The sequence below is a fragment of the Hippocampus comes genome, unplaced genomic scaffold (genome assembly GCF_001891065.2).
Source record: "Hippocampus comes isolate QL1 unplaced genomic scaffold, H_comes_QL1_v1.1 scaffold68, whole genome shotgun sequence".
In the NCBI taxonomy this organism is placed as follows: domain Eukaryota; kingdom Metazoa; phylum Chordata; class Actinopteri; order Syngnathiformes; family Syngnathidae; genus Hippocampus; species Hippocampus comes.
The window spans coordinates 1,986,077-2,011,048 of NW_017805625.1; the positions used below are offsets into that span (position 1 = coordinate 1,986,077).

Here is a 24,972-nt window from a genome sequence, read left to right on the forward strand (position 1 = left end):
TGTCGTCTCATCACCGCCGGATCACCTGGATTTATTTCCGAGAAGGCACGGGTGTGCCTGCGCAACTTGACAATAAATCAAGGCATCATACACTCCAGAGAGACAAATCAAGATAATACACTCAAAAATGAAGAAGAAAAAAAAATTGAAGGATGGTGAGTGAAGGAGGAAGAGGGAAACTCTTCAGTGGTGGTGGCTAAATAAATAAATGGATGGATGTCTAACAGAAAGCATCGAGGGAAGCAAGAATTGGAGGGATTTGACACGCTCCCTCTTCTTCACGTCTGCTCGTCATGCTTTTCTTGCTTGGGGCTTCTCATCCGTGATTGGTCGGTGAAATCTGCAAGACAGAGACGGAAGAACACAAGAACAAAGTGGCGCGTTTCAAAACTTGACATGATTCCAGCATAAGAACTCATGTAGTCAAGTGCTCAATGCGGTTGTGCAAAGGAGGTCCTAAAACGGGGTCAGTCAAACAAGCTCGAAAAGACCACAGTATGCTTTTCAGCTGCTTACCAAATCAACCATAAAGTCGAGAGCTTCTGGCTATCTTAACTTGTTTATTTGAACGGTTCGTCCATGGCTACACACTGATGTGACGGCCTACTCATGAAGAAGGCCGACTTGCAGCAACCACAGCAGCACGAGGCTGAAAATAGCCAACAGTGAAGTGTTGCTTCGTTTAAATTTTGATCCACTGTCTGTGCAGTAAATAAAATGCTTGTGTTAGCTAGCAAAGACATAATCGGAAGAAATATTGTCTTGAAAAAAAAAAAAAAACATTATATGGTCATTAATGCATCCGTTTTAAGAGTTACGGGAGAGCGTATACTGAGCAAGTGTAGTGTGAAAAGGGGTATGGGCTACAAAATAAATTTTTAAAAAGTTTAATTGGTTTGAACCACTGCTGCACTCGACATTTTTACAGCAGTCAACTCTTTGCATGTAATAAAAGTTTCTTTTATTGATTACATATTTTCATGACTTGCTCTGGCACAAAAAGTTCCAAACCGAGTTGCCTTCAACCTTAAAAACGCCACTGTAGCCGGGAGGGGGGAAAAAAAAAAGAGATATAACCATTAAGAATTATGCTAGTTGGTGCAGAGAAGGAGCTGCTCAGAGCTGAGCCAGTCGCTGCAGGGTGCGACTAGACACAGCCTGTGTCAATACACACGCGAGCACACAATCACAGGAGGAGACGCAGGGTGACAAGGTTAGTGAAGCATTAGCTTGTGGCTGCTGGGGAGGCAAGTTGGCATGCAAACTACCTCGATGCTCGCCTGGCAAGCAGATATGCTGGCGGGCAGGTTAGTTGCTTACTTGCCAAGTACATCCGAGGGCATCGCAGCCTGTGCCGCCGAATTGGAGACGAGCGGCAAATGTGACAAGGGGACTTGAGCTTTACTGTTCCGCTCGCGTTCGGAAACATAAAAGGCAAACTGTGTTTGTTTGCTTACGTGCTAGCAAAGGCAGTATTTGCATGAAGGCAGTTCTATTTGAGGGTGAGCGCGAGTCACCATTCTCACCCGAATACTCGACGATTTGATGGGACATTATGCCTCATGCATAGTGTATGAAGTCGTTCCAGGATTTTCAAGTGACCCCAAGCACCTCCCGCAGCACACACAGCTCAATATGATTCCTCTAGAGCACAATTGGCCCCTCGCCATCCACACTTGGATAATTTAATGACAGCGGAAGTTTTTTTTTTTTGCCCGACATCTCGAGCAAGGGGGTAGGGCAGCTCAAAAGGTGTGCCCTAGATTAAAGTCTACACTGCTCTGCTATGTAAACGCCACACACTGAGACACTTGAACAAAACTGTGAAAGTCTATTGTGGGGAGGCGGGGGGGTGTTAGGTTTAAACTGTTTTAAGGTCACAGTCATTCAACAACATTCATTTGAAGCACAATTTGTCAATAATGGTCACGTACTTGCTATGAAAGAAAGAAAACAACACATTGCTCTGTGGGGGTGTTGGAGAGTTATAGATTGATATGTACGCTTAGACTCTTATATCTTATTGTTAATGCTTTGGTCACATGAATATTATTGTGTTGAGAGGTTTAGGATGTCATGGAACTTGGGGTCCAAATTTCATAGCATGACATGAATCGTATTTTATAAAGTATCATAGGTATTTCCAAATGAAGAGCCTCCCTTTTAGATGTATTCGGGATTAAACTAAAAAGTTGAAAAAAACAACTTCACTTTGATAGCACTTTTGGAGATGAAAAAGTTTGTTCATGTTAGATGTAAACACCCACACACAAACTACACACAGCAAAGAGGCAATTCTTCCCCCTGCTAGTTTCCATCCAATTAGTGAGCGGTGTGAGGTGTCGGAGAATTGTTGTGTTGGTTGACTGGAAATCTAATTCAAACGGCAGTGGTGTCAAAGCAACAGGATTCACGTGCAGGCTGCGTTAACACTTCCGCTGTCATCAGCTAACAAGCAACAGAGACAGCGCAAGCACACCTGAACGCACACTTGGCAACATATAAAGAGACATTGACACCGACACAGGTGATGGGGGGATAGGGGGTAAATAAATAAATAAATACTCGCTCACTCGACCCTTTCTCTGTGAAAAACAAAAATAATAGACAACTAGAAAATCAATAACTGTCTTCTCTGCTCAGCGCAAAAGGCACTCAGCTTGCCTTTCTCTTGGGAGGCCAAGAGACAGTTGCCAGGCAAACACTGTCAATCAGACACTTATCGTGGAGCTATGGTTGTGTGTGGGGTTTTTTTTTCCCGTTTTTTATTTTTTAACAAAACACACACAAGGTCATCAATGATTAGACTCGCTGTTAGGCCATCAAGAGAGTCAATTGGTTTTGTCCTTTACATGCAACAGCACCGACGGCTCTTCAATCAATTTGGATGTATGTTTGACGCACGCATCGGTTTTATTGACTGACTTAATTGATTTCGCTTTCACTTCGGGCGAAAGGATCCGAATGTAATGAGACGAGAAGTTGTCAAGTATGGAATATGGAAACGGCTTTGGAAAACATTGGAGACTGTTAGAACGTTTGATTAACCTAAGAAACATGTTTTGGGGATATGGGAGGAAACCGGAGTATCTGCAAAAAAACACTCACGAGCACAGGGAAAACACACAAACTCCACAGAGAAATTCCAATGATTAGATACAAAAAGGAAGACACACAACTACTAGTCCTCATTGGTGCCGAGACTTAAATTGGTCAATTCATTTTTTTGAACTTTACAATGAGATTGCTAATATTCAATCGAGTGTAACTGAAGTGACAAAGGTTCAGTGTTTAGGTGCAAGAGCTAATTACCGCATGGATTGTCATTTCTCGCACAAAAAAAAAAGCAAACTTGTAACCACATGCAAGCATGCTTGGTCAACTACTATTTTAATAATAGTGAATATCACTAATTCTGTCTGTCGGTATGAGTAAATGAACAACTTTGGCCGCTGAGTCACAATTCTCCAATAAAGCGTGTCCGGCATGTAATGAAGAAAAACACATGGCAGCTGAAACGTGGTGAGGGGAAATTGATCACACGATACATGGAAGTGGAGAGCAGAGGCAAAAGGCGAGAGGTTTAGCTGGCTGTATGATATAGCTTTCAGCCAAGGCTGCGGAGGATGGAGGGGTGTGTGTGGAGGAGAAAACGGCTAATCTTGATGTGGTCTGTGCCTTCGCGGGATGGTCGCCTTGGTGATGATGGATGACAGAGAGGTGGGATGGAATACAGAGAGATAGAGACACAAATATTGATATTCACACATGCTTGCCTAGGTCAATTTTCTACTTTCAAGTGTGTTACCAAGCGCAGTAATCTTAGAGGAAATTCAATAAATAACAAGCTTGCCGCAGCGCCGTTGCAGCTACAGCAGCCTAAGAAACAGCCAATCAAAATGCACATGCGCTCCCACACACACAAAAAAATACATTTCCAGGTTTTAAGCTAGGACCAGTCAGTCGGCTTCCGCCAAGCCAAACAAGTTCAGCACGTACAGTATACATGTATTGTGTTTTACAACAATATTCAACTGTATTTACTATTTCATATGTACCTGTGGATGTAATAGCGAAGCTCGGCAGTCTGTCATCAAAAGCGATGTACGTGACACCGGGTACAGCCAGTGAATGAGGGTGAGGCAGCCTCTCAAAACATCCACACACACTTTTTTTTTCTCCATTTACGATGTGACTCACAATGAAAGCATTGGAGTCAAAAATATACAGTGTATAACCAGTTATGAGTTGTGTTATTGAGTCCGGCGCGTGCACACAAATCAAATGTTATGCTTGTCCGGCTTCACAATAAAGACCATTTTATGTAAACTAACTGCTTCTTTCTTCTCACAGCGCACAAAAACAATTTGCAGAAAAGAGTGTTTGCCATGATGTGGTCAAACTTTTATTTTTTTTTTGGCTTACATTCGCATTCTGCTATGTGCTATTCTAGCACCCAAAGTTAGAGACAAGCACGACATTGTTCCTCTGTATATGAATGACCGTGAATGTCACTAATCAGAAATTCAATTTTGACTTCTCATCACATATGCATTTAGAAATGCACATGTTCCACGCACTTGTTGCGGCGAAATATTCCATAATCACTGTAAAACTGGAGTGGCACTTAATCGCGCATCTCTGAGGCCAGCGCACGCTCACACACCGGGGTGGACAAAATGCTTCCTCCAGGAGACTGATGGGTTTAAGTGGGTTAAGAGTGTGGAATAAAAAGGCAAGTGTCTCTCAGATGCTGTGGGCCCCTGTGGATGATTTTTAAAAGGCGCAGCAATAGCATTTGCATCCCGCAAATGGTTGGCAGTGGAGCCTCATTGAGTGTTGTGGAGGAGGGCGATGACACTTGCAGTAAGTGGTGGTCTAAGAAACATTTGTTCTTCAATGTGACTTTGACAATGGGGGCTTTTGTTAGATGTTGAAAGAGAATAGATGAGGACAGGAAAAGCCTTTCAACTCATGGTCTGAAAGTAAGGCTTTCCGGAAAACATAATTGTGACGGAAAATTAACTTTAATATTTAACAGTATACGAACAACTAAATCTCTCTCTCTCTCTCTCTCTCTCTCTCTCTCTCTCTCTCTCTCTCTCTCTCTCTCTCTCTCTCTCTGTTTTGCTCGCTCGCTCTCTTGCTCGCGCTACACACACGTGCACGCACACATGCACGTTGACCCTGTAGTCTGTGTTCACACTGAATGCAGATCCCATTGTATATGTCGAATGTTAAAATAATAAAAAGAAATAAATAAAGCATAAGGACAAAAAAAAAAGCACATGAAAAAGTGGAGGAGAACCTTTATGCTCATGAGGCAAGGAAGGCAGAAATAGAGAAGGAAAATTCGGAACCTTAAAACTCCGCGCCCGTGGTCTAAATCAGTTGATTGGTTTGAAAGGCTGGTCACAGACAATGCTAGATAGCTCACTTACTGCTTAAGGCAATGCAAACAGGAAGAAGGTTTGCTGAATGGAGTGGTGAGTGAAACGTGGTTAGTCAAAACAAATTTGGTCAAAATTATACGTTGATGACTTTGAGAATTGGTTAGACAAGCTACTAGTTCAGAGCACAGCAGCAAATGGTTCTGTGCACTTTAAAGTGCAAATGATCCCCCTTCACATGGCAATTGAATAATATAAAACTGCTAAAAAAATAATAAGGGGAACACCTTACCTGACTTAATCTACTTCTTAATACCACCAGTAGCATATCGTAATTCTAGTATAAAGAATGTCAGCTGGCTTGCTTTGACCAACCAATCAGATGATGGAAAAGCGTTGACTTCATCGAAAGCCAGTGCTTGGGCCGTGACAGTTCCATTGCTGATATGGTTCCATTGCTGATATGGTTCCATTAGGTTAGCACTACTGATTCTGAAGTACTGGGCAGATTAAATTGACATGGCAACACTTAGAAAATGAAATCTCATTGGACTAAAATCTCTCTCTCTCTCTCTCTCTCTCTCTCTCCATGCCTTAATTGACACAATTGGTGGCTACATTTTTCAAAGCTAAATATGCAAGCACACAACAACCCTTCCAGTGGGCATGAAAATATGTAGATAAGGTGTGCAAGAGTTAAAACGCTCACAACCTACTGATATGTCTTTAGTGAGCTGACATTCACACCGCATCATTAAGCGCACCACACACATACCTAAGGTCCCATATGCATGACAATGATTCAACCCCGGACCGAAACTGACGAGAGAGGCATGGATGGGGGTGATAGCAGAGACCAGGTTTCAGGCTTGTGTGTGTGTGTGTGTGTGTGTGTGTGTGTGTGTGTGTGTGTGTGTGTGTGTGTGTGTGTGTGTGTGTGTGGGTGGGTGTCAATCATAAAACATAAAAGAACTTTTGAGTGACATACAGTATAATATAAGCTTGGCTGCTGTAGATAGTGAATTGGCAAAAGAACAGAAAAAGTGAGATAAACTCGTGCTTGGATCAGACAATGACATAAAATATTAGAAAGCAGAATGCTGGTTTGACTGGCAGATTCTTTGACAAATGTAAAGTGACTGACAGAAATTTATAATATATCATATCCACAGGAGAGAGATAGAGAGAGAGAAACAAAAATAAAAAGAAATGGACCTGAGTGAAGATGTTTACTAGCACATTAGCTTCTTGAGCCACTAATCAGCTGGCCGCTGACTGGGTACGTTGCAAAATGCTCGACGCTTATGACCAAAAGGTAGAGTTGTAAATTGCATTTGTGGTGAATATCATTTTATGAGACGTATAGGATCAGTGACAGGACATCCATTACCTGTCTTCATTCGTCATTAAACCTCAACTGCTTCATGATTTTCCACTGATCAATATTAGACTTCTTATCACTATATGTAAATAATCCTGAAATTCTCCCTAAAACACTGCTCTCAGTTCTTCATCCCAAAAATTCCAACGTGACAATTAACCTGATAATTATTTCACGACGCATAATTTAATTTTGCTCTTCATTACAAAGAGTGAAGTAGCAAAGAAGAACCTGGCTGCTTTAGAAAATCCTTCAGCGCATACACAAGAACAGTGCCTTTAAACTGTCAGCAGGCTTTCGCAAAGCAATATAAGCTTTTGTGTCGACTTAACATTCAAATGATAGCTGAGAAATAAAAACGTGTCATTTACATACACTGTATATTATATAATCATCTCAATAACATGCCAGGTATTTTTTTCTAAGTCTGTTTAGTGCTGCAGGATTAAAAAAAAAAACCTACTGGATTCAGTACGAAGCTATCAACTCAACAGTCGCTGTCAGGCAATAATAAGTTCACTTAATCAAATGTTTAGAGCCCATAGATAAAACCGACTATGTGTTAATAAAGGGCAATTAACTTTATTAATGGAAGAGGGCGCTTTTTAGTTCATCATCGAGCCAGAGGATCTGGCACTCGTCATCACATACAGTTGAGCTTTTGTGCTTCATCTTGACCACATGTGTAGCAATACTGAAACTTTTATACGTTTGTAAGTGCTGTTTAAGTGTCAAGCAGCTGGCTCAGTCAAAACTATTAATAGAAAGGCAGACCGGACACACATACGCATACATACTTACGTGTGTGTGTGTGTGTGTGTGTGTGTGTGTGTGTGTGTGTGTGTGTGTGTGTGTGTGTGAGCATGTAGGGGCGGGTAGCACCTGTCATGTTAAGCAAACCTTGCAAAGACGTGACAGAGCTCCATGGCCGGCAGTGCAGATCAGAACTAATGCACTGGCTAATGTGACAAAGTGTGAATTGACAGGCGGGGGAAGAGGTCTTAATAAGGCTAGATGGATGTGCGGAGGATGGGAAGTGAGAGGAAAAAAAGAAAAATCATCAACAGTGACAGCGGCAGGAATATTCGATGGGCTGCAGAATGGACATGAGCCAAAGTTGGTTGTGATTTAACAAAGCCTTGAAACAGTCAACATTTTACATTTACTCCACGATATCTTCAATCTAACCGCATTTACCACATCTTTTTAAGTTTGAGCCGAGGATAGCGCACTCTTCAGAAGCGTAAAGGTCAACTTGAAAGTCCAACTGTTCAAAAGATTAGTGCGAGTCAGTCTGGAAAACGGCGATATCATCTCATGGCTTATCCTCCTATAGAAAGGTTGAAAAGTTGGCGAGAATGAAACGATTCTGACCTTCCAGTCCTTTGGAATTTTAAGGAAACTTAAATGATTTATTATCCGTGCCATGCGTGGACAATAACAGCATGAAGGACAACCATGAAAAATTGTCTAACCTCGTAAAACATGTCCTGACACACATCGATTACACGGCTGCTGTCTCATGTACGGCTACAGAATTAATTGCAACTAAAAGTCGCAGTTTCCTTAACACTGAACGTTACAGACCAAACCGGGAACTGAATCATTCGATATGTCTGTGGATTTTCTGCGCTGTCTGTTTGAAACAATGTTCGTTTTTTTTGTTTTTTTTTAGCTGATTGGTCAAATTGAGAAAATAATTGACAGAATAATGAATTTTAAAAAATCGTTAGTGAGCAGCTTTAACATTGAAAATGTGCAGCTAGTCCATGTAATAGGTATCGGAACCAGTATTGGCTAAGCTTATTCATCGATGATTGATGTTGGAACCTGATTGGAACACCCCTACTATTCAGTACTGTTTCGACCGAGCAATACGGTTCGGTGTACCTTTTTGCCCCTTCCATTCTCAAAAATCACTGTAAAGGGAAATCATATATTTATTTCAAAAGACATGTTTGGAAAAAAAAAAGCATTCCAAAAACCTCCAAAAACTGAGAACTATGTAGTACTGACAATGGGATGTAGTTGGTTGAAGAAAGGGGAAAAAAAAGTATATTATAGTGCAAGGATTTAAAGTATTGTTTGTTTGAGGTTAATGTGTTTCATCACGACCACTTTGTTTACTTTAGTGGTGCATAGAAGAAAGAGAAAGGGGAAAAATAAACCCAAAATGGTGTACACTGTAAACACAAAAGCATTGCATTGCTTGCTGGAAATGTAGCTAGATACAAGAGCTCGCCGTTATCAAGTCTTAATTTGAATACCCAGCCCCCATTCCCCCCCAAAAAATAGCTGTATTTATAAACATACATAGAGAGCTTTATCACAAAGAACACCATGCGAGTGGGATTCTTTGAAACGCTTTGAAAAGACAGAATGCGTTTATCGTGAGTGTTTGCCGTGATTTTGTGTACTATTTAAACAGCCAAATTCCCCAGCTATTGCTTTGTGCCTTTTATCTCTTCCATATCGTTGGGTTTTGTCATTGGTATTGTTTGTTTGATGGAAAAATGGGTGAAAAATAAGCACTTTGGAGATAAGCTGCGAGTACGAAGACTAATAATGAAAGTGTCAAGAGGGAGCCGAATGCATCTCTCAAGGTCTGAATGGACAAAATTGATTTCAATAGACAAATAAGGGTGTAATCTTTCTATCAAAAAAGTCCAAACACAATGGGCGGCTAGAGATTTAAAAACTGTCAAATGAGCAATTCCCCTTGCAACTAACCACAGATAAAAGACTCTTGGGCAGCAAAAGATTTGTGGCAAATATTGAAAGGATTTTCATCCTTGTTCTCACATGAGTGGAAATATCACTCGCCATTTTCTACACTTCAACGAGTGGGCATATTCCGACAAGTGTTACAACAGTAAAGGCACAGGTGCCGTAAAGTGTCATGGTGATTATTATTCTGACTAATTAAATTTTCATTAGCACACAGTTATTGTTTGGGCATTATTGAACTGTCGAATTTATTTAAAGGGGAAGTCAACCCCAATTTTTTCTTGACAAGAATACATTCTATGCAGCCCCACTAGCCTAAAAACGACACTCTGATTCATATTGCATTTGAGGACAATGAGTTCAGCAGTAAAAGCCACCTATTTTTGTGCATCTCAGGGAGCGGCTATTTTGCCACTTGCCGTCGACTGAAAATGACATCACAGTTGATCAGGGCGCCGGTAATTATCAATTATGACTCAGCTTGAGAAAACAGGTGCGCTGTTATTGGTCATTACCTGAGCCCCGAGCAACCGTGATGTCATTTTCAGTCGACAGAAAGTGTCAAAATGGCTGCCTCCTGAGATGGATTAAAATGGGTGAATTTTGTTGCTTAACTCCTATTCCACAAATGTAATATTAATCAGAAAATCTTCTTTAGACTAGTGAAGGTGTGTAGACTATATTGTTGGGAAGAAAATGTTGGTGTTTACTTCCCCTTTAAGGCTAGCAGCGACCAGGGTTAGCCTCATTTCATTAGCTTTTGGCTAACCTCGTTCTTGTCTGCTAGCTCCCACTGCGAATGCAAGAGCGCTATGCCACTGGAACATGCCAACGGAACGACGCCGCGTCTGCATTTGTCAAACATACATCGCAATTATCTATGAACTCTTTTTTTGGCTGATTTTCAACCAGTTTGCGCAATTATGTGACCCAGGATTTTTAGAATATCGGTCACAATCAGTGCTACGGGAACATCAAGTGAGCGTTCTGTGATTTCCCAAACAAAATACGGACAATATGTAACAATCAGCAGCTGTGGTAAGTTAATATATTTTCACACTCGTGTGACAGTAATGAAGCTTCTATAAAAGTGCTTCTCTCACAGGCCACCACCCACACAGGAAGCTTTTCGCCTACCTTCCTGGCTTGCTGGACACAGGTCATGTACTGTTTGGCCAAACTGGAGCAGTGCAGGGTTTGCTGGGGATTTTCTCTGTAACACTGGAGCACCTTGGCCTGCAGCTCAGTGCACACTGACGCGGTCTGCCGGGGCCTGCGCACACACATCCACACGCGCACATCAACAGCATGTGGAGAGTATTCCAAGAAAAAAAATGGCTTGTGTGTGCTACCTTTCAAAGTGAGTCCCTCAATTAGTTCAGAAGTTGTCTAAGTGACAATTTGTTGGCGCTCTCACTTTCGTAAGAAGACAATATAATGCTCATACTTTTTTTTTCCCCCCTCAGTACATGCGAGTGAAATACACACCTGCTTGGTTGCTCATTGTCTTTCATGTGTGCTTGTGAGAGAATTAGTAAAACATGGATTGAACACACTTTTGAGGATTTACACATGGTGGTTAAAGTGACACAATTCAGACATTTACCCCAAATGATACCATGAGGATACGTGACGCGATAGCGTAAAGAGAAAAAAGCCGATACAAACCACTGTCTCATTACAATGGTGACAAGTGGAATTTGTGTTTAATTAGATCCGGAGCTGCGTGGCTTCATTTGATGTCATGTGACAAGCAGACTTCCTTCTGACCAACATTTATTTACATACTCTTATCTGCCTGTACAAACACTGGCGTTCCGAGTAAAGGAGCGCTTCCCTCATGGCATCACACGGAGCAATTTCCAAATTATGCATCTTTCACACATGAAGGAGCGCAGGTCTCCCTGCATTCACTGACAAATACACACAATTAATTTGTTAGCATGCGCCCGTGAATTATGTCTGTGCGGCAGATAAAGTGTACACACTGAAAGGGGTAAGAAATTGCTCTGCGGTGGCATGTGCATTGCGCGTTCGTGTGTGTCTGCGGGTGTGTGCGCGTGTGCAGTGGAGGGGAGAGAAACAGGATTAAATTAATCATTGGAGGAGAGAATATTCATGAAAAGAGAAGTGAGTGCAACCTGAGCGGAGGTGAGAAAGAGAGCGAGGGGTGGAGGAGTGGAGGTAAATGTGGCAGTGACGTATTAAACGACAAACCCTTTCAGCATTGCACAGCCCTTAGGAAAAAAAAATTGCACTTCACATCTGCTACATTCTTTCATGCACTTCTTGGCCTCATCTGACAAGGTCATTCAGCAAGGACGTTGTCCAGGAGCTACCCTATACAAATTGTGTTGAAAATAACAGTAAATTTGTAGGTTTGTGAGGTATTGGCTGCATGTAAAAAAGACGTTCTTTTGAACGTCCCTGATAATGACGATGCTCCCGAATATAACACGGTCCACTAAATGGGTTTTTATGGAAATGCTGTATGCTCAAAAGCTACGGCAGCCATATGCCCTGACCCTCAGTCTCTAGATCTGAAATGGAATTGGAATACTCGTGGAAGCACTGACGTACGTGCGAGATGGTATTGTTGTGTTAAAATGCCAAATGATGAAATGCAGAGCGAGAGAATGCATTCACACATATCTATCAGTCCATTTTGTTTTGCCTCAGCACATCCCATATTGACAAAATCCTGCTCAGGTTTGTGTTTCTTCCACGGTGAGTTTAAGATGCAGCTGTGTCAGCTGTGTAAAAAGTCGAACATTTCAATGCTAAACACATCACTCTACAAAACCATGCGTTGTGGTGTTTGCACTCATAACACTTTGAGTTAGGACTAAGTGTATAGGTACTGGAGTACAGTACAGTATTGCATTATCCGGCAAAGGCTTAAAAACCTGTCTTCCAAATACTTGTGCAGGAGTAGATTATTTTGACATTAGCATTCATGTGAAACCTTTCCAAGAGTTATGCCATGTACTGTTTCTTTCTGTTTCCACTTCAGTTTTTTTATAGCACAGAAGTGATGATTCTTTGCAGTCGTAATCAAAAGAGCACGACACAAGTAAACCATATTGTGCTACCTGCCGCAAACAACACTCCAACAAAAGGATATTGAAAAGTGAGATGTGGGTAGGATATTTTGGGATCCTTTACAATGGAATCGACTGCTTGGTGGAAGCAGGGTTTTATATTCTACAGAAAAAATAATAAAAACAAGTGACAGACTCGCAATGTTTCAATGACAATGAATTCAAAGATCACAATTCTCGTCAGTACGTAAGATGAAGACTCTATGAAAGGAAAGAGCGAGACAAGACAATTCTCCCACATTCTATGCGTCACACCGGATGATGGCACTGACATCAGCATCTACAGAAATGATCTAATTCATTGTGCGATTGCGCAAAAGCGCACGCAGTTGCGGCGATATCAGGAATACCTGTAAACGCACGGGCAGATGAGCGCCGTAAATGTTGTTGAGGATCTGATCTGTGTCTGGAGGGGGCAGAGGATGAGCCCTGATATAAGGTAACACGGTCTAATGCTAACAATACAGCGATGATGTTGATTGATGGAGTTTTTGTGTTTAGTCGTCTGAAAACCTTTTGGAAGAGTTTATATAGCACGAGGATGATTACACCAGGGCTTGATGTCTGACTTTAGATTCTGACAGTTGTTCAGCATTCTGAATGAATCACTAAAAGGAGGCGATAACAGCTACAATAGCCCCAAGGTAATAATCCGAGCTCAAGTGAGGGACGGGGGGGACTAATTATTTTCTCTATTCATGAAGAGAAACTTTATGACAGCAGGAGTGTTCTAATAATGGAATCTGAAGCAGAAAATTGTCTCCGCTAATCTGCAGCAAGTGCCTCGTTTGACTGAAATTAAAGGTGAGCTCTTATTAGAAAACTATTAGCCGCTTGGGCTTGTTTGACAGTGACAATTTTGCACCAAAAAGAAGCAAAACAACACTCCAGTGGCTGTCTGCCTGTGATGTTTTGCATAAATATGTGCAGAGTTAGGGGAAGAAAGATTAGGCTCCAATCATTAAAGTTTCCCCATTCTTATTTGTCTCACCTTGGCAGCGTGTGGTTGATGCAAAGAGAGCTTAGGTTCTAAATTGCCACAAAGCGTGACATTGGGGAATAAAGCAATAAGAGGGAAAGGCAAAGACTGTTAAGGCGTAACATTTTATTATTCCTTCTTTGTCTAAGTTGGTGCTGTTTGTGTGGGAACGGTTATTAACGTAAGATGACAAGGATTTGTGCTCCTTTAAAGCAGAAGCCGTGGCTTTCTATCTTCCATTTTTAATATTACGCTGAGTGAAGGGGAAGAAAGGAGAGGATCAAAGATGTCAGGGCTCGGGCGAGATTAAAAGGAATTAGGGTGCACGCATCTTTTATTGTACAAAGCTTTGAATGGAAGTTAGACGATAGTGTCATAAGGATAACATTGGCAACAATACGTGCCAGTTATTAAAATTCGCACTCGCAAACGCCACATCGCATCAGTGGCTAATACTTAGTTCCTAAAGCCATCTGAGAACTGACACAAAGTACGTTAGGGTGCTGCGAGTGACTTATTTTAGGGAGTCCAACTGAAATATCTCTGATTACTCCCACTCTTGCCAAGTGATGCACTTGCTAAATGTCAGTCTCCAACAAGTCTCATGTTAGACTGCCAGTGCAGGATTTGAGCAGGTAATAGAAATGTTCTGCTGCGGGTCTAAAACGTTGAAGCCAGCAAACATTGTGAATGAGTGGCCAGATTGATTAGTGATGCAGTTTTGCTGAGGAGTGCGCTGCATGTTAAAAAAAAAAAAAAAAAAAAAATGCCTGCAACTTTGCACAAGCAGCGGCACATTTTAATATGACATCTTTTCAGCAGATTTTCAGCCTATTCTTCTTTTGTTATTTGGTAATACTGTATTTTATCGAGTTTGACAAAGTTGAATTGTTAGAGTCGGAGATGTCTAATTTCAACTATGGTCATTTGGTTTTGCTATTGTGGCTGCATTTTCAGCGGAACTGCAGATGTCACAGTTTAATATGTTTTCTGATTACGTTTGTGTTGCCGTATATTTTGGGTTTAACACATTTTGTATTTAAACGTCCAATGGGGGTCTAACTTAACCCTTAAGGCATTTAAAACCGACAATATGGATGTCTCATGGACCGTAGGAGTGCGGAAAGGAGATAGCAATGTAGGAGGACAATTTGCACCGTTAGCTGCGCTGATTGATCCCCACTAAACTCACTTTGAGGGACTGTAGGGAAGTGCGATGATGGAAGGGGATAAGAAGAGGGTTTCATTAAAACAGGTGACATTCAGGAACAAGATAAGGTGCACGTGTGCCCGCCTGTTTGCGTGTGACATCTATTTGCTGATAACATTTCAATCAGCAGAACTTCAGTGGTCGAACGACTCACTCAAATTGTGGCTGACGCGAGCAAGACTATCTGGCATCACTTGCCTTTTTATTGTCAAGCATTTCAATTCCATGGGTTGACGCTGGATTTTAAGCATCTACCCTTGGAACAGTGCCTTCGAAAAGTTGCTGAGATATATAAAGCATTCTATGTCATCCGTTATGAAACGCAGTGACAATTGTACATGTCCAATTTCCCCAAAATAATTCTTATCTTTTTTATATACAACACAGCGTGTGTGTGTGTGTGTGTGTGTGTGTGTGTGTGTGTGTGTGTGTTATTTTGAAGGGCAATGTGGTGAAGTACTTCAGGGTGGCGGTCACCTCTGAGACGCGCTACCGACACACACCCAATAAAAAAGTTGCCATGAATCCGCATGAAGGTGCTTTTGCTGACGGGAAGACAAGTCAGGCCAGCCGCAAGAATTGTTCATTGTACACATGACGGTAACACGCCTCCAATGCACTGCGAAGCCGAATTGCAGAATAAAAGCCTACCAAACAATACATGAAAATATTTTTGCAGGGTTAAAAAACTATTTTGAATACACAAGAGAAAATGAGGGGGTGGCCCAGTGGTTAGCGCGTCGACCTCACAGTGCAGAGGTCATGGGTTCGATCCCGGCTCCGGCCTTCCTGTGTGGAGTTTGCGTGTTCTCCTCGTGCCTGCGTGGGTTTTCTCCGGGTACTCTGGCATCCTCCCACATTCCAAAAACATGCATGGCAGGCTGACTGAACACTCTACAATTGTCCCGAGGTGTGCGTGTGATTGCGGATGGTTGTTCGTCTCTGTGTGCCCTGTGATTGGCTGGCTACCGGTTCATGGTGTCCCCTGCCTACTGACCGAAGACAGCTGGGATGGGCTCCAGCACAACCCTTGTGAGGATAAAGCGGTTCAGAAAATGGATGGATGGATGGATATTCAAATACTAAAATATTCAATAGCTGCATGCACTGAAAAATATTGGTCCGTTGAATTTACTCAATCTTATTTTGTCAAGTGATTGCACACAATAAAGTCATCTGGATCCAGATACATTTTTTAACGAGATTATACGTCTACTTTAAAAGAAATTATATTATGCCCCCCTGATTGTGATGAATTTTTTAGGGGCAAAAAAAAAAGTGCATTATTCTGGAGTATTTCATCTTCCTGGCCAAGTTTCGTCCAAATTGACAACATAGGTGAACAAATGCGTTGTTACTCCCACTTTGATTTTCCACTCTTAAATCAAAGCAAGGAACTTGATGAAAACAAAGCCTCATTGAATGCATCAGTTCTAAAAACGCACGCTAATAACAAACATCAATGGAAGAGGACAAGCATCTCTTGTATTATTTCTCTGCGTGTGACTGTTGGTCACAGTGAAGGGAAATTTTTCACAGGGGGAGGGGGGAAGGCAGCAAGAAAACTGAGTGCTGCAGCAAATATTGCAGCATCCAGAGTTAGAACACAGCAGCACTGTTTTTTTTTCTTATTTCTAGCTCTGTCTCATCAAATGTTTCAGAAATGTGGCAATGATGAAACTGCTTGGCCACTTGCGGACCATACGGTATTGGCTTGGCGTGCTTTGAACACCGGTTAACTTGGTCATACGCCAATGGAAAAGTGTCAATGGCGAGGAGAGAGTTTATAATTACTGAAAATTCTTTTGGCATGTTTTTGAGTCGCCTGTCACATTAATTTTTTTTCATTATTTTTGAAACAGACCCTTTAAAAAACAGCTTGAGTGGAAAAAAAAAACAGTTGCCAAGTAGAAATGGGAGCAGCAGAGAGAAAGAAAATGTTGACAAGTGAAAATGACATTATAAAAGATGAATTGAGAGCACAACTTGGAAATGGAGGCCAACACAATGCCAGAAGAAATTACGGAGAATACCGCTCTTCTTAGCCTTTCAAAACTTCACCCATCCTTCTGCGGCGAGTAAATAGAATAATTACTGGATGGTCAGTGCAGTGTGAAATGACAGTGACCACGGCACAATGAAATGCTGACCAAATGCAGACAGAACATGACAAGCACACAGGCGCCTGAATACAGAGTGCGCCCTTATGCGAGATTGTCAACGTTGACACTGCAAAATAATAAATAATAAGCTGAAGAATGTGGTGACACAAACTGCCAGTAAAATTGCACTCAACTGATCCTGTAACCTTTTTTTTTTTCATACAGCAATGAACAGTACCCCAACAAAACCTGCCTAACGTAATCGTGTGGACCGAATTTTGGGCTTGAATTGTGCGAACAATGGGTCAAGTTGAGTGAATAGTCATGAATGCTAATGAAATGCAAAAATGTTAAAGTGGATTTCCTGTCTCCGTTTTTTTTCAGGCATACATTGCATCGGAGGAGGATTATGGACAAATAGATTTCTGCTTATTAGCTGCTACACGATCATCATTGGCACATACACAGAAACAGGGAACATGAACTGGATTGGCCTCTCTCTTCTTTCCCAGAAATGGCTAGACAAGGCAAGAGGGTGAAAACTGGCATTGCCTGCAGACGGGCAGTGCCAATTTGGCAGCAGTTTAAACAGTGGATAAAACAGTTTTTTTTTGTTTTTTTTTTTTTTTTTTTTTAAAGCAGGTGAGCTTTGAGCTCTGCTATCCCACAGGAAAACATGTTCTTTTAGGGACATCATGCTGTTTGTGTTTTCCATCAGCAGACTGCAGCTTCACACTGACTCAACCGTTGAAAAGACCAACTCTGTTGGCATTTTAAATGCTCTGAGCAAAAGACACAAATGACAGGAATCATTCAATGCTGAAAATTAGAAATAGTTCAATAAGTCTATGTACATTCTGGTTCACAGATTGGGGTATCATGTCAGCTTCTCTGCAGAGCAAAGAAATAATATTCTTCACCAGCGAAGGAAATTGAATAACAAGCCAAAGAATAGGATTGGGTATTCAAGAAATGTACTTACCTAACCGAAATCTATCTACTGAGCCATCTAATATAGAAAAATCACCAAATTTGGCCCTACCGTAAAAGGTTGAGAACCTAAGTCAGAGCAGTTACCTGATGTGAGCCTCTGCTTTGGTGGCTGCCTGGTTGTACTCTTCAGCCGTCTGCTTGTAAGCTTCAAGATTCTTGAGGCAAAGACACAGACATAAAGAGGTGTGAGAAACAGATTACACCCGGGAATATGAAATTACTGTTGATATTCTGCTTCTGAAATCACCGTTGCGTACGCAGCTTTTAATAATGCAACTTCTATTGCACATAAGAGAATATTACCGTACGTGTTTAAATTAAAATGAATGAAATGACAATTGGTTTTATGATATAATTTAATATTTGAGCACTAATAAGGTAACAAGATAAGCGAAATGCTAACGCATCCTGAAAAATGTCAAATGCTCCCTAAATTGGAGACCTTTGAATCCACAGCAATACCAGCAAACGGGAATGCCGATGGCCAGCTGATGGGCCACAATGCTTTGTTTCATGTTGGGAGAGTGGCATTTAAACTGCAATTACTGCACAGAAAGAGCTTATGCCATGCGGGCAAGGTCATACGCAGGCCTCCTCGACGGGAGTAATCAGCGGTTGCAGCGTTTCATGTACTACATTCGAACCTTAAACACTCTCAAGAGAATGCAATTCCAAGGAAAAATTCAAAGTCACTTTCCATCTTGTACAACGTAACCAACCATTACAGTCAATTAACCAAAAGATGTGATGTGCTGTACAATTCTGTCAAAATATTCAGGAAAACTATGTCCCCTCAAAAAAAATAAAAAATAAAATAAAATTCATCATCAGTTACAATTAGTTAAAATTTAAATGGTGCTGATCAATATTTTTAAAATATTCCAAAACGGTGTCCCGTGTGGACATCATAATGCCATTGCAACACGTTTTGGGTCATCCCTCTTGTCATCGTCCCACACACAGTCTTAAGGAAGCATTCTCATCTTTAAACAAATAACTGCAGCCCTGGTGCTTTGACTTAATTGTTCCCAACATTCCAATAGACTCGGTGATAGTGGAGGAAGATAATTGAAATAAGTGAGCAGGCAAAGAAATGGGATCAACAAAATGTTCTTATGCTATCCTCCTGCCTTCCATTCTCCCAATTCCCCTTGGTCAATCTCATATCTCTTTATTTCACACTGATCCACAGATCCCAACGTCTGGTGTTGGAAAAGACTTCAGACATTTAAAAGATACAGTTTCCTTAATCCTACCGGCAAGTGTGAACTGCGGTGTAATAGTCTGCCCTCGATACTTCGCCGATCTTCATGAAAAGCCAACAATCTGGTGAATGGTGATATTACAACTTGAAACTATATAGTGCAACCTCACTTTTCGCAGGGGATAGGGAAAGGCTCCACAAATAGCAAAAATTCACATATAACTGACAACCATGCATTCCATTTATTATTTTTTTTAACATTGAAAATCCTCCAAGACCCATTTCCCAAGAAAATTGTCAGAAAAAAATGTTATATACGATTAATAAATGACTTATTTAAATTTAAAAATTTTTTAAATGTGATTTTTTTTTTTTACAAAGGATTAAGTAGGCCTTTATTTTGTAATGTCAACATGCAAAAATCAGACGAAAATTGGCTGATTTTTGCTTATTTGAAAATGGCTATTTAACAACTTTAATTTCTCAGTGCTTAATAGAGATGAAAAACCTTTAATGTTGGTTTATTTTATACAAATTCTATTTTCATTTAACCCCAAAATTTGGGTCAAGATGGAATATCCCAATTTTTTGCAATGCTTTGACCCAATTTTGTTATCTTCATTTAACCCTAAAAAAGTAGGTCAAAACTGAATAACCCATTTTTTTTAGAGTGTAGCAAATGATATTGTGTTCTCTCAGTCCATTCATTTATTTTGCGCTTGTCTTCAGTAAGGTCATAGGTTAGTTGGAACCTGTGGTAGCCGACATTGGCCGAGAGGAGGGGCACACCCTGGACTGGTTACCAGTCAACTGTCGAGCACAAAGACAAATGACCATTCATGCTCACATTCATAACTCCAAAAAAAATTTACAACTTGTCCATTACCTTGTCAAGCATGTTTTGGGATCAAGCCGGAGTATCTGGAGAAAACCCACACATGCATCGGGAGAAGTATTACTTTTTTCCCCACTAGTTTATAACCTTTTCTTTCTTTCTGCTGAAAGTGAAATTTCAGGAAGGGCTGTGTGATTGTGTTGACTGGCAGGTATACAGTCGCTCCTCAGTTGGGAGTATTGGAGCGACTGAAGTGGGGGATGTTTGCATGAAGCTACATTTTGCATTAATATTGTGATTTTTTTTTTTTTTTTTTTTTTGTCTAGCGCAAGAACAGACTAACAACCCATACTCAGGTCTTTGACATCAGAGGAATGTCAACGCTATCAGTAGCACGCACAAAAACCAAGCTCTCCACGGTCATTTGCACATTTGGGGACAAAAGCCCAAGAGAGAGACCGTCAAGGGGAATGATAACCCTCAACAGGAGGAGGCTATGATTTTTTTTTATTTTTTTGGGGGCGTTGGGGGTGTAGGAAAGGCTCACGGAGGGGATTAGTGTGGGTGCATGGGAGATGAGTGTGTGGGTGTAATCTTGCATACATGCAGGTGTCTGACTAAATCTGTATGTGTGTGAACGGTTGTTCCCATGATGCTTGCATGCATCTTCAGACGACACTCCAGCATTTTTGGATTGAGATGGGATGATGTCAGAGTGTGGAGGGAGTGTGTGTTTTTTTTTCTCCACGCTCCCTACTCGGACGAAGGCAGATTTTTTTTTTTTTACGAAGGAAGGCGCCAACAAAACAGGGCAGAGGGGATTAAAAGAGGCGAATTTTAAACCGACACTTGTTTACAGAGTCACAGGCTCTGTTGTCACAGGAAGACATGCTGAACCTGAACAGATTAGGAAGTCCTTCATGAATACACAAGAGTGCCGTCGTGTTAGGCATTGTCTCGTTACGTTTTGGGGTCGTTCCGGTCTTGGGGTATCTACTCGCAAGCTAGCCTCTACAAAGTGGGCGGAAAGGGATTGATATATCACAACTACTTCGGCAGTGACAGTCAAACCTGCCACAGTAAAAACAAATAAACACTTGCACACACTCATTTGTGCCCATGTGGACCCAAAATCCATCTGTAGCCTTTGAGCAAGCACGGTAATCTGCGTTATCGTTTATCCCTTTGGCAAACTCAAACCGCACTGTGTTTGTATCCATCTACTCACACACAAACACACACGTGCACAGAAATGTAAAATGTTGATTCAGTGAAAGATCACACAGCAATTAGTGAGGAAGTCCACAACTAATTTCGTTGCTCTTACCTTTTGACATACGCATATGGGCGAATATGTACCGTAAATTCCTGACGACTAACCACTACTTTTCCCCCCACCTGCTTTAAACCCTGCAGCGTTAATGATGCGACTCATTTACGGATTTTTACAGGCTAACGATCCTCATGCTGCCAATACATTTAAGGCCAATACCAATTCTACCTATTAGCCCTCGGTAGTGTGCATTCACAAGAATGAAGGGGTGTCCCAATTATCTGAGGGCATGGTCTCAGTGACAGTTTGGAGATACAACCCACTAGCTAGCGACACACGGCACTGATGTAAAACCAATTCATGATTTCTGGCAAGCCAAAACTGTGAGCAAGGTAAGAGAAATTCTCTTTACACCAGAAACATGCAGCTAAGGACAATAGATGACAATCTATCACAATTTGCAGGTAACACTTTTTGAGTGAGGATACCAGCGAAACGAGGAACCGGAAAGAATTGCATTTGAAGGGCGATTTGGGGTAGGGTAATATAAACACGTGCGTGTTAATCTCAAGAAATTACAGAAATAATTTTTCAAAAATCTTTATCGGAACATCTTTGCATATAAATAGAAGTATAAGTGTGGCTTATAGAATGAATTTATTATTATTGTTCTTTTTTCTTTTTAATTTAGTGGGTGCAATTTATATTCAGATGGGCTCAATAGTCTGGAAATGACAGTAAATATGCGGAGGTTGTGTATTATTCATCACTATCTCTGGCAAAAATACTGATGGTGAGGGATAGTTGAAATATATCTTTGCTGAAAAATGGATACTAGGAGCATGGATATTAGTTTAGGACAGGAGAAACCTTGATGCTTAGCTCTTTTTCAGCATTTATGAGTGTGACCCAAGACAGTAGATCACAATTGAATTTTTAAGAGGCCATTAATTTCATTTTAAGGGAATTTTCCACAGGTATGGGAGAGTGAAGATAGGCAGAGAAAGGTGGAGAGGGCAGCGAAGGAGACCTGGATGAATTAAGTGCTAGATTGAAAATGGAAGAGAAGAGAAGAGAAGGAGGGCGATAGATGCCTGCTCAGGAGAGACTGTCTGCTTAATTCATAGTCTATATAGCTTCTTTATCTCTTGCTTTCAGTCCCCCTCTTTCTCACTCCCTCATCCACATGCAGGTCAGCTGCGTGCAAGCAAGGGTGGAAAATGTCTAGGAAAGGGGACTGTGGCAGCAAATGCAGAAAGATAGAGCATCCTCCACTCTTCTGCCAATCATTCTCCTCCGTCAAGCATTGCTCGGTGTGCTGCTCGCATGCAGGGAGCCATGCCATCTGACTTAACTATGGAGACGTTTTTTTTTTTCCTCAGTGGGTTAAAGAAAGCTCGTGCCAGGGACCAGATAAGGTCCACTCTGCCTGAGATGGGGCCGTGCCGGAAGGTGCGACAGATGGTCTCAAGTGAAAAACTAAAAAAAAAAAAAAGTGTTGAGAGTGGAAGTAAGGACATAGGATGAGCCAGGGGAAGGGGAGTGGCAACACGTCCCGTGGTACCAATGGAACAAGTGTAATATCTTGGTTCATTACAATTAATGCTAACGAATCAAAATATGCTAACGTATTTAAGTATCAGCAGCAAATTCCAGCAGCGTGAACTCACTGTGTTCAAATCTCCATCAAACGTGTGTATACAGTTTCTATGTTCAATTTTCAGTTATAAAATAAAAAGCAAGGAACGTTAGTTTTCAAAGTGCGCCAAATTTCAAATTTCTGATACCTGTAGCCGGAATAGAAGATCAAAAGTACATACCAATATTGCACAAAATTTTGATCCACCTATTTTTGTGGCTGATTTGACAACTTTTTTTTCCCTCAGCAGTCAACTCTTAAACGTATAAGTTCACACTAGCAATAACTTATATTATGTTTACTTTCAGTCTTTCATTTAAAAAAAAAAAAAAGACCACATTTTGCCTTGACATCTCCTTCTAAAGGCCACCTTTTTTAGAGTGCTTCTCTGTGCTCTCATGTTGCCTTTTTTCGTTCCCATGTGCTGATTTAAGCCTCTTGCATCTTACTTTGTTGTGCATCCATCGCTAAGAGCATGAAATCATACACCAGTCTCAACCCCCGAACCTCACAGCCATTTAACAAATGTACTCGGTAAAATGGAAGTAGCATTTATATAACCACTGTGCTTGTGGCTTTTACAGGGTGCAAAATATGAATGTGATAATGTTCAAGTGGAAAAGAAACATGTCATAATTTTTTAAAAGCATCCAACAAAAAGTATGTCTTTTATTCTTTGGGCCCCATTTTTGAAGAAAGATTTCAGGGTCGCTAGCGAAGGGACAAAGCAAAGCAGTACATTTGATTAGGCAACCGCAGCTCTCCCAGTGAAATGTCTCTTGAGTGCTGGTTTATCGGCACTGAGTTCTGACTCTCACACTCTCATCTGCCCGCTGAAACTTTCAGTTCATTTACATTTTGACTTTGCGACGGAGGCTTGACAATCCTGCGAGAGGGAACAGTGTCTTGTGTCTCTGGGTGAGATTTTACTCTGCGGGGAGTGAGAATTGTTGTGATACTCTCAAGGCATGACGACATCCCTGTGAATGCCTGCACCATTTTTGTCTCATTAGGGGGATAACACATGTCAACATTTCAGAGAGCAGTGGTCTGCCTTTCTTCATAAATCGGGCACAGTTTAGTTGAATGTATTGCAGAAAAGTCCAGACTGTTCCTGTGTAAATGTATTCCTGACACATCTTTTGCACGTAAGACGTTTATCAGTGAAGGACACCTTAATTTGTCATTATAATAATAATAATTGCAATGATGGGAAATAACTTTTTTCTTTACAAATGAGTCATGATGCTTGATTTTTTTTTTTTAAAAAATAATAACAATAATTGCAATAATGGGAAATAACTTTTTTTCTTTACAAATGAGTCACGATGCTTCATTTTTTAAAAATTGAATTATGACTAAAAAAATAGAAAAGGTAATTTGAGAAATTTTCCTATTTCTGAAATGTCTATCACACTAATAACCTTCTGAATTAATCAGTACCCAAGAAGTAGCTTTCACAGCAAAAATAAAAAAATTTGAACATCGCTAGCTAATCAGGTGGCCAGCAGTTATGCTAATACTTCGGCTAATGCTAAATGCTATGTTGGTTCACAGTTCAACAGCTGGAAACAAGTCAATAAATTCAGCAGGTATGCCCATTTCCTCGCTCACCATTTTCTAAACCAGGTCCTCTTTGGCTTGGCCCAGGCCGCTATTGGAAGTTGGATGGGTTTTATAAGTCTTGGGGGAGGGGGCTATCATAACACCATGCAGCAACGAGGTCAAATTTTGAAACGAGCCAATGTGCGAATAAGTGAAACTGACGGTGCTCGCCCCGACTCGCATTGCATCAAACTCGTCACACCTGTGCCGCCCGGCATGAATTCGAGTAGTGCATTGACTTTATATGTAATAGCGCCGCGAGAAAGGCGCAACTCTGAACGCTGCACTACGGCTTCTCCCTTTTGGTGCGGGCCGTGACAGAAAAACTGAAAAATTACATGAACCATACAAGATGAAAAAAAAAAGAGAAGAAAAACAAGGTGTTTTGATGGTATGATGTCATTATATGTCAGGTTGGTAAATGTTTCTGTATATGGTGCATATTGTACTGAAGAAGAAAATTGTGAATTGACTCAAAATCGCATATTGTGCTAAAATTGTTCAGTCCTTTTACAAAGTATAAAAATGTGAGA

The 24,972-nt window shown here is 41.0% G+C and overlaps 1 protein-coding gene across 2 annotated transcripts in view; it reads right to left on the bottom strand.

Moving 5' to 3' along the window:
- Positions 1-24,972, bottom strand: part of chchd6b (coiled-coil-helix-coiled-coil-helix domain containing 6b) — a 39,694-nt gene continuing 14,722 nt past the window's right edge. For both annotated transcript variants that reach the window (XM_019881387.1, XM_019881388.1), the window contains 3 exons: positions 17,968-18,038; positions 10,636-10,771; positions 1-340 (listed from right to left, as the gene is read on the bottom strand). In XM_019881387.1, the coding sequence (XP_019736946.1) occupies positions 317-340; positions 10,636-10,771; positions 17,968-18,038 (231 nt within the window). In that variant the 3' untranslated portion in view covers positions 1-316. The remainder of the gene's footprint in view (positions 341-10,635; positions 10,772-17,967; positions 18,039-24,972) is intronic.